The 10641-nt window shown below is 40.3% G+C and overlaps 1 protein-coding gene and 1 long non-coding RNA gene across 10 annotated transcripts; one reads left to right on the top strand and one right to left on the bottom strand.

Annotated features, from left to right (window-relative positions):
* The first annotated feature begins 1788 nt into the window (after window positions 1–1788).
* LOC307036938 lies at window positions 1789–2167 on the top strand. Its single transcript, XR_013807534.1, has 2 exons — window positions 1789–1845; window positions 1888–2167. It is a non-coding gene; the product is annotated as an uncharacterized lncRNA (long non-coding RNA).
* A 495-nt stretch (window positions 2168–2662) lies between these two features.
* Window positions 2663–9694, bottom strand: LOC307036913 (uncharacterized protein; the record flags this gene model as incomplete). 9 transcript variants are annotated; one of them, XM_079677551.1, is made up of 8 exons in its annotated part: window positions 2663–3216; window positions 4134–4241; window positions 4452–4587; window positions 5209–5550; window positions 5706–5871; window positions 6519–6658; window positions 7575–7762; window positions 9473–9694. In XM_079677551.1, 5 exons carry the CDS (start codon window positions 9692–9694, stop codon window positions 5253–5255), a joined length of 1014 nt encoding a protein of 337 aa, XP_079533677.1. In that variant the 3' UTR covers window positions 2663–3216; window positions 4134–4241; window positions 4452–4587; window positions 5209–5252. The 9 variants fall into 9 exon arrangements, with proteins under 9 accessions (XP_079533677.1, XP_079533675.1, XP_079533678.1 ...); XM_079677549.1 differs by having other exon boundaries at window positions 2664–3216; window positions 4005–4241; XM_079677552.1 differs by having other exon boundaries at window positions 2664–3216; window positions 4188–4241.
* Between the last annotated feature and the right edge of the window lie 947 nt (window positions 9695–10641).

Raw genomic sequence — 10641 nt, 5'->3', positions numbered from 1 at the left:
TCAGGCTTATAGTTCACCCTTCTCTAAAAGCCTTCAACAATGACAATATTCATTGTAATTTAATAAATCCTTCCAACACACATTGTAAAAAATAGCCTACTGTAAGTTAAGAAATCATTCCAATATGTACATCTTCTGATGTAACAACAATAACATTATAAATAGTAACATAGCTGAACATGGTATTGCACACTTAGCTTTGAGTGTTACTGACCTGAGATGTTTTTATTACATGAATTAAGGTGACTGAGGCTTTTTAACATACAGGGATGCAAACTCATCAGGTATGAAAAAGGTGACAAGGATCCGAGCCCCCGGCTCCCCCACCCCACGGAATGACAGAGGATTTTAGCAGTCAGAACAACTAAAGCAGCAGTGTTAATAATAACAGAAACGCCAAAGAGTCACATAATAGAAATATATAAAAGCATTTATTTCAAATTGTGGAGCAGTCAGTTTATAATTTTGGCAGCACTGTTGAGCATTTTGAAAATGTATTTTCAGGCCTCTGTGCAAGGCTTAAGTCTTTTTATCTTTATAGCCACATGGTGTAAAGTAACTAAGTTCATAAACTCAACAAGTACTATACTTGGGCACAATTTTGAGATACTTGTACTTTATTTAAGTATTTCAATGTTTTGCTACTTTGTTCTTCTACTCCACTACAGTTCAGAGGTACATGGTGTACTTTGACTCCACTACATGTATTTAATACCTTTAGTTACTTCACAGATCTGGATTAATTAAGTGAAATATAATCAAGTGTTAAATCAGACTTTAGTTCCACCTGGAGTAAATCCACAAGCTACCCTGCAGTATACAAAGTCATTCAAACTAGCTGCACCTTTAGCAGCTTTGAGAACACTTTCATGATCAATCATTATAAAACATATCATATCTATTATTCTGAAATGGACCAATCTGCACAATGACTACTTTTACTGTCGCTACTTTCACAATATTTTGATGATAATACTTTTCTACTTTTACTTGAGGAACATTTTGAATGCAGGACTTTTACTGTAACAGAGTATTCCTACACTCTGGGACTATTACTTTTACTCAAGTACAAGATCTGAGTACTTCTACTTTTACTCAAGTACAATATATATACTTATACCACCTCTGTTTATAGCCTATGAAAAAAACTATTAGAAATAGAAGGCTAAAGCTAACGTTAGCAGATAGTGACAATGTATGCTAGCTAGCTAGCTCAACGATTCCTTAAATAATATTGCCACAGAAAAACTTTTTCAGTTCACATCACGCTCTGCCGCTCCGACAGGGAGCTCTGCTCTGAACACCTGAACGGCCCGTTCACCAGCGGTCCAGTCTGTGCCACAGTGACTCCGGACGCACAGTTAATATTAACGAACGCACCCGTAGGTAATGTAGCTGCTGAAGCTAGACCATCATCTCGGAGCAGCAGAGCCTTATTATACATCCATGAGCAGAGCCGACAGGCAGGAAGACTCGAGCACACAGCTCGTACTTCATTATAATATATAAAAAAAGAACACCATGCGTGTCATGATGGCACATAACAGCTCACGGCCGCAGATTACTCCGGGTCCCAGCCCCCCCCATACCCCAAAAATATTTGTATTGCAGATCTACATGAATCACACAAACTACTTATTTTGGATTCAAAACGGCGAATTTCGCCGAAAGGTGACAAGTTTGCATCACTGAACATAGACAGAGCACAACTGAAACATAACATCTGAAACGATGTAACAACATAATACACTTGTGGGGATGCTTGGGATGTGAGGAGTGAGGGACATATGGAAAGCCAAAAGTGCCATAATACGGGGGTGAAAAAACGCGCGAACATACGGGGAGGTCCGTTTTTTCGCGCGAAAAAACGCGCGAACATACGGGGAGGTCCGTTTTTTCGCGTGAAAAAACGGGCCAATATACGGGCGAATGTTCGCGCGGTTTTTTATATGATAATGAGCCCCTCCTTCTGATTTCCTTAGCCAATAAGTTAAAAGTGTCTGTAACCAATCAGTGAAGGGTAAAGCCAGACCAAAACAATCTGTAGATGAAAAGTTCCTGACATGGTGAGGCTGTGCTGTAAATTGTGCATTATTCCAGATTCAGGGGACTAAGTATTAATTTGCCTTTGAATATAATAAATATATCAATCAATATATCAATATAACCTGCCTTCATTGTTTTTTTTAAATAAAATGGCATTACCCTTTTCCTTAAACCTCTGTAGTGTGAAGTGAAGGTATTTTCTCAATTTTTAGATGTCTCCTTAAATCCACTTTTAAATGTACTTCTTATAACATGGCATGGTGTTACATGTCAAAATGTTCAGTAGTCTCTGGTGTTGCTAGAAATGCAAATTCACTCACCTTAGAGCACTGTCTTATGAGAAACCTAGCTTAGAAATCCGATTTTTGGAAAACTTCAAAACTGTTGTGAAACACATATGTACTCATGTCATCCATTTTTTTTGGTGTTTCAGATTTTGTTCACCAAAGTCTTTGGTTCACAAAAGTAGTGAAATATATCAATTACACTATAAGCCTATATAAAAGTGTTGTTCATGTCTAAAATGAAAATGTGTAAATTATAATTTAGAGTAAAATATTTCCATCCCTCTACTTTCACCACAGAAAAGTTACATCAGGACTGAATAATGACTTCATATTCCATACCAAGGTTTATGTGATGTGTACAAATACAAATTCAGCATTTCAACTTTATTTTTCAACCAACTATTTATGTTAACATATGAAACTGTAAAATCTCAATATTTCCAATATCAGAACTTTTTCAACCAACTATTCATTATAAATGTAAAGACAGGGGGTCTTTGTCCATGGTCTTTGTCTGTCTTCCAAGACAGTGGGTCTGGCTGCTGTGTAGGTGGGGCTGATGGTGCATGGCCTGCTGGTGGCTGTGTCGGAGGGAGGTAGGTGGGATTGTCCCGGGTTGATGCTGGTGGCTGGATTGGAGGTACGTCTGCTAGGCGAGACTTCTTTGCTGGCTGGGTTGATCGCGATGGCTGTGGTGGAGGCCTTTGTACCGAGGTGTATCTTGATCTTGTGGCAGGGACAGATGGAGGCCGCTGTAGTGATGCTGGTCCTTTGGTCCTCGGTGGTGATGGCTCTGGTGAAGGCCCTTGAGCAACGGTAGATCTTGACCTTGGTGCAGGCACAGATGGAGGTTCTTTCTCCTAGGCCCAGGCAGCTGTGAAATCTGAAAGAAATATAGGACAATAATTACTACTAAGTTCATTCAAATAAAGTTCAAGTGGAATGTTTCTAAAGCACAAATAACAATGCACAACTAAAAATAAAATGGAGAGGCGGGACAGGAGTCTCTCTCTTACACAGGTATTTTCCAGTTATTTCCCATTCAATATAAAGTCACAGACACAAATATAACTACATCTATAGGTGTGTATGTGTGGGACGAATACAAGTTGATGTTATTCATCTACACATGTTACCTCACTTTTACACACAGAAATCACTTTTACACAGAGTAAACGTTTACTAACGGAGAGTCTATTTTGTCACAAGAGAAAGTTCATGACTATCGATAAGAATACAAACAATACCTATGTGGGATTCACCATCAAAAAGTTTGTTCTCTTTTATCCTCCTAATGACACGCTCTACATGAACCCTCAGTCTGGCAATGGCCTGTGTCTCCCTCACCTCATAGGCTGGCATTTGCTTCTGCTTTGACAGAAAAGGTGGGCAGTACACCTTGCATTTGCAGCAATCGCTGATCAGGAAGCTCTTATCTACCATCACTGCTATGTTTTCAGTCAACAACGCAGCTATTCCAGATTGTTTGAAAATCTCCTTGTCGCTGACAGAACCACCATACAGACTGGAAACAAATGTCACTGCACCATGTGGGGCTATGCCAACCAGGGCTTTCATGGTGCAGTGAGATTTCTATGTAGAATACATTTCACTTTGGAGGAGGAGTGAGGATGGTGTTTGACACCTCAGCTCTGTGCAATCCAGGATCACCTGTGTGTCTGGGAAATCTTTGAATGCCTCTGGGAGGTGGGCTTGAACTTCTGCAGGTGTAAGCCAGATGCACTGTGACCCCAATAAAGTTGTAAGAAAACTTGTCCATGTTGCAATGATGCGGCTCACAGAGGACTGGTGTACGTTGAAGCGGTTTGCAAGGTCCCTCTCTTTCAAACCCACCGACAGGAAGCATAGAAAAAGGAAGAACTCGTCAATTGGCTGAAGCAGCTGTCTCTGGAAGATAAAAACAAAAAAAGGTTACTATATTAATGTCATGAGTGTAGCACACTATGGGAAAAACATTAAGTTGTTTTAGTTCTCTGATGTATTCAAAAAGGATTGAGTACTTTAGCCTTTTAGCCTACACAAAAGCAATGAAATGTCGGAGAGACATTTTCCCTTCAGTTTGTGTTTAGATTGTGTGTTAAAAGAAACATAACCTACCGTTGATGGACGTGCGTGTGTAACCACTTCTTCATTACTCTTGGCAGTTGATATCGCTCTAGTAACACAAACCATTTAATGAATTGAAGGCTCAATTAAAAACCAGAAGGCCATCAGGTGGTTATAGCTCAGGAATCTGTACACAAAAGACACATGTCAGTCATTAATTGACAGTAAATACAATCGTGTTAACTGTAACACATGGGCTAATGCTTTCCTCTTGTTTGCTATAATACATTACAATTCAAATAGACTGAGTAAGAAGGCACTAGGTGCAGGTATAGTAATCTACAGCAGTAAAATGTAGCAACTACATTAGCAGCAGTAATAATAATCTAAAACATACAGGGAACATTTTACACACAATGACTACGTTTACTCTTCATTCTTACGTGTGCAACTGGGGGAAACGCAGTGGATATTGACATACTTTTACTTTGGTAAGGTTTTGAAGATTTCCACTTGTAGTAAAATATTCTCAGTATGTTGTTAGTATTAATATGTTTTACTCCACCACATTTAGTTAACCTTCATAGTTTCTAGTTACTTTTTATATATGAAAACACAGGATTTATGATTCTACATGTTCAGTTCAGGAGTATTTTAAAACCATAGTATTTGTACTTATACTTCAGTTAAGTTGAGTACTTATTCCAACACTGCATGCATATAGTCAGCGGTCACACGGCAGGTAAACAGGATTCTTTATAAGCTAACCCATCTCAAAAACTTGGATAGAATTTAGCCAAAACATTACCTTGTATAGAATCGGATGTTGTCGTCGGAGCCAGCAAACCTCTGTTAGCAAAACTCTCGCTGGACTCTTAACTCCTGCAGTTGCTTCTGCAGATCCTCCACTGTTTTGGAGTTGTCTTCTGCAGCTTGAGAGGACATGTCCAGTGAAGCTGCTTCTGGGTCTATCCGCCTCATGCTGTCCCGCACTCTGCGTCTCTGTATCCACATCTGCTGGGCCTGCAGCTGTGCCCTGACAGATTCAGGGCCAATCTGGTTATTCCCAGCCACTATCTCCTTGATGAGGTCGTCTAGTGTAGCATATGAGATGGTGGAGTATGTCCCAGAGCGCAGCATGTGGAACTGCCTGAAAAATAAACATGTTTTAAATATATGAGACCTACGGTATTCAGATTTACTTTACAACATGCATAGTGTAACATGGCTACAACCCCTCCTTGGGATGTTTACAATAAATTGAGACAAGATGGCACTTCCAATGTTGAAGACATTGCTACATACCTCAATCGCCGTCTCACTGTGCGCAGAGATACTTTTAATATCTGTGCCATCTTTGTTGCTGTAAAACCACAGCTCCTCAAAAAAGAGATTTGCTCTCTGGAAATGCTGAATTGTGGGGGACCTCGACCACCCAACAAAATGAGTGGGGCGTGGTAGCCAGAATGACCTGCAACAACAGCAAAACATTAGATTACATTTATTGTCATTGTTGTAAAAGCAACGCATTTATGCCGTTGTGCCAGAAACGCACACAATGCGTCTATTTTATTGTCATTGCCCAGCCTAAAGATACTTTAAAAAAAAATGAAATGCAGTTTGGCATTAAACCAGTGGACATGCAATACACTATAGTTGTAGTATACAGTAAGAACAAAAGCATAAATGTGTATGGGCATAGAGATACATAGTTGCAGTCTGTGTCTTCCAACCCTGAAGACAGAGACTCCCCCTCTGGCACCCTTTCAATGTCCTCATTCACACGTTTGATGATACGTGGTGTACTACAGATGGCCAGACTGCCCTCGACGGGGGAGGGGGAATAGCGTCTCCTCTACTGTGGCAGGATATAAAGGTGGAATTTGGAGTACAGTTTTAAGTGGACAACTCGAGACTCAGAGCGTCTCACCAGAATGTTGTAATTAATAGCTGGCAACTACAGATTAAAAAAGGTGTTTATATTGGTATTACCCATATTTAAAACAAATAATTACTTTAAAATGTATTGGCCTGTTGGACACTTAGTACTCAACAATACTAGCACTGGTTTATCAACGAAAGCCTATGCTAAAGTGAACAATTATCACATCGACCTACCTTGTTGTGCGGGTGTGGTAGGCCAAGATCTCCGGACTTCAAGTATATATTCCCGAAGGTCCTGAAGTAAAAGATCAGCTGTAGGGACGTTAATTAGCCTGCCCCGTGACCACTCGAGGCTCCTTTCCATGGTTTCTAACCTGCCAGTAAACGGTTTGGTGAAATAGGGGAGAAGACAGAATTTGTAAGTGTGAAAGATCTCACACAACCTCAGTTTAGGTTACATGCAAAAACAAACTACATTCCTTTGTGTTGGTAGTAGTGTTAACTGTGTACGTTATTCTCCCGACCAGGAGAGAAGCTTTAAAATAGGAGACTAAATGGAGTCTCTGTGAAAGTTCAATTGGGTACTTTAATTAAAAGAGGCGCGGTAGTGTTACAGACAGAATATTGTTCAGTCAGACAAACAGCTGTGATCTGGCTCTCCTCGATAGGGAAGAGAAGAGCCCGGATCTCTCCTCCGGTGCTGTTTATATATCGTCTGCTGGCTCCTCCCCGCCAGCCGGCTCGCCTCGTCTCTAATGTCCGTTATTGCATTTAAACAGAGGATAGGTTCTTTTCACATTCAATATATGCTTAACACGCAGTTTCTCCTCATATTCTCTTTCATCACTCTTCATTTAACACATTCTAAACGCTGTAATCAATACTCTAAACAATACTTCTCGGCTCGTTTGGTTTCCGGTCATTCCGGATGTTGTCACATGCTACTCTCGTCTGTAAATAATGTATTCAAATAAACTGTACCTTCATTTAATATTCAGCATGGTAGTATCTCGACATCTATAGTTGTAGTGTTAAGTCAGTAGGCTTCGGTTTGCACCACTCTCTCATTTCGCTACTAAATTCACCTCTTCAGGAAATCGTATATTAGCCACATGCTAAATGCTAACCGGAGATGAAGGATTTTCAGAATAAAAGCTTAACTGCTTGTGCACAAGAATTTCTGGTTTTTCAGTATAAAAGAGCATTAAAACTGACGGCATGTTTAAACTACATTTCCCCATTAAAACATTGATTTTAATTTCTAACAGTAGCAATAGGCTTGGCCCTTACCTCGTTACTGTGGATTGTAACACGGCATGACCGGCATCATCTGTTTGGAGAAGTCTTGTGCAGTCATTTATTGTCCTTTTGCAACGCAAGATGAAGTTTCTCGTGGACATTTTTCCGGCTGCTGCTACTGCTGCTGCATGCTTATAGAGAGGCGAAGTCCCTCCCTTTCCGGTTGAGCTCCATGGGACCTTATTTCGGAAAAGGTATGTATTGAAGTAAATGGAGAGAGAAAGATTATCTTTCGATCCCGTTTGAATTGAACCACAAATTACACATATGATTTTTGTCAATTTAAAAGATAATTTTGCAAGTCAAAATTTTTTAAATGTGTCGTAAAACTGTGAAGTAACACTTTTTTTTGCCTGAAACCAGTCAATGACCTACATCTCCCGTCGCGCACCACACACCAAGACGGCCGTCACGTTGGCACATTTCACTTATTTCTAGTTGCGTATTTTTCATAGTCTTATATTTCAACAGAACAGTTTTACGACAAACTGAGTTTTTTGACATGGAAGTGATTGTTTAAGATGACAAACATCATAAGTGTAATTCGTGGCACAATTCAAACGGGATCAAAAGATAAGTTTTCTCTCAAGATATATTGCCTGATCTTTTCCCTAACAGCCCTGATACCGAAAATTCATGGTATTTTTCTTTCTTCAGTGTCTGGAAAAGCACAATTATGTTGTTTTTCCGGTTTTGTAGACAACGAAAAAAGTAAACAATCCTTCCTTTCTAAAACAGAACAAAGAACACAAAAATGATGCAATGTGCAATTGCAATTGCACTGAAGAGAAACATTCGAATTAAAAAAATTTTTTTTTTATAAATTAATACATCTGAGGCTGATCAATTCCCATTTATTTGAAACATGAACGCAGGCGACAGGCTACCACCTTAAACAACTGGAGAACAGACAGCTGTTGCCAAGCAGTTGGGACAATTAAGGTGAAGCAGACCTTGGAATACTTTGCATTTATACAAAGATTGTAAGTGAATGAAAAGAGATAACACAAAAAAACGTTTCCTTTCCGAGACTCGAGCCCGGCCCTCCCGGATATTAGACCCTTTGACCGTTAGTCTACAAGCAGATAGTGGATAGATTTAGTTTGAAAGATATAACTGGAGTCCACCCACGCAGCGTCGAAGTGCGCATATTTTAGATATTTAATCATATATTTTCGAATATAAGGGGTAGAAAATATGATTCAGATAACCGCATAAATATGTGGGCACATTTTCAATGTATATTGTCTTGTATAAATTAAGTTATACTCTCGAAGGCATGTTTATGTTAAATATTGTATATCATTACAAACAGCAGAGGGCAGTATAGGACACGGAAAGGCCTCAGTGGGCATGCCGTAAAAGGGAATGTGTTGCTGAGCGCATGCCGTAAAGTAAGTGTTGTTATTATGTGTCTGCCGCAGACTTGGCATTCTGGCTGGAACGGCAACAACGTTCCCTCTGCTTCATTCATTTCTCCTGTTCAACAGGTTAGTAGTGTGTACAAAGATTATGTCATATTTCGATCTAAGAAGTGTTTTTGAAACTGTTCTTTATGTGTAGTTTAATGTCATTCTGTCAGCTAGTTCGGCTCCACTACAGTGGCTAATGGCGTCCGCTAGCTTCTTTGTTCTTCTATGTTACTAGGTGTATGACTCCCGTGCAGTAGTTTGGCTTACATTTCAAGTGTATTCTGCTTGTATAAATATGTGAAATGCTGGTCTGAGTTCATAATTGTTCATATTATTGAAATTCTAATAGCGCGCTAATGCTATGCTAATATTGTGCCTATGATGTGCTGCGTACCGGTACGCCGAACCGGTACTGGACTTGTAAAAAGTTTCGGTTCAAGTCCGGTTAAAACCGGAACGTCGGGAACCGGTACTTACGTATATTCTCCTTTTTGTTCTAAACCATCTAAAACCTTCCATAGATCGAGAAATTTGCGCTGAGAAAAGACGAAAAACATTGTTTTGGCTTCTGATATGGCGGCCATTACTGAACTCACGAAGTCTCGCAAAATATCGCAACTGCTCGCGAGATCTGTGTGACGTCAAGGGAAGCTGGCTTAGACATAGTGGACACTGACAGCGTGGGATGCTGGTTGCCATATTTGGTAGTGTAGCTAAGCTAACTCCTTTGCATGTATGGTGATATAGTGTCTGCCGAAAGAGCAACACTTCACCCAAACAATGTCAATATGCTGTTGTTCTTGAACAAGAACACATAGACTTGTACTCTTGCAGATTGAGTCTTGTATGTACATCACTATGTATGTAGTTGTGTTGTGTAGTTAGTAACACATGTAGAGTTATAGAAAATACATGGTGTAGACACAAGTTGGAAGGGGGCACAATAAACCTGACGAGTTTGAATTTGAGTTGATTATGAGTTTATTTTCAATTGATAATTAGCTCACAATAAGTTCACTTTAGTTACTCACACAACTTGACCCAAGTCCGGACTTATAAGTCCGGACCTGAACCTGAACCTCTGGACTTGAGTCCGGACCTGAACCTGAATGTGAGTCCAGGTACACAGCACTATGCCTATCAGTGGACAACAGAGCCAGGTTAAAGTGAGTACAGTCAACCGGGTTGTGTGTGTTATCACTGTATTATATACTGGAAATGAAGAAGGCTTTAATCCTTCATAAAAGTCATAATATGGCATGTGGATTTATTTCCATTTTTGATTAGAGAAAAATACGTCATACAGTTATTTTGATTTGCTAAATGTAAAGGTATGTTTTTTTTCCTTCAGATTTCACAGCTGCCTGGGCCTAGTGGCCCAGAGGTGGCGTTTATCCAGCAGCCAGAACCTTCATCTGTGCCGGCCCCCAGGTCAAAATCTACCGTGGCTCAAAGACCTCTACCACAGCCATCACCACCAATGACCAGAGGACCAGCATCCCTACAGCGGCCTCCACCTCCATCTGTGCCTGCCACAAGATTAAGATACACCTCGGTACAAAGGCGTCCACCACAGCCATCACCACCAAGGACCCGAGGACCAGAGGACCAGCATCCCTACAGCGGCCTCCACCTCCATCTGTGCC

Source organism: Notothenia rossii (genome assembly GCF_949606895.1).
Source record: "Notothenia rossii genome assembly, chromosome: 4".
Classification (NCBI taxonomy): Eukaryota; Metazoa; Chordata; class Actinopteri; order Perciformes; family Nototheniidae; genus Notothenia; species Notothenia rossii.
The sequence above is the reverse complement of the archived record's forward strand: the minus strand, read 5'-3'. Positions and strand labels throughout refer to the sequence as shown.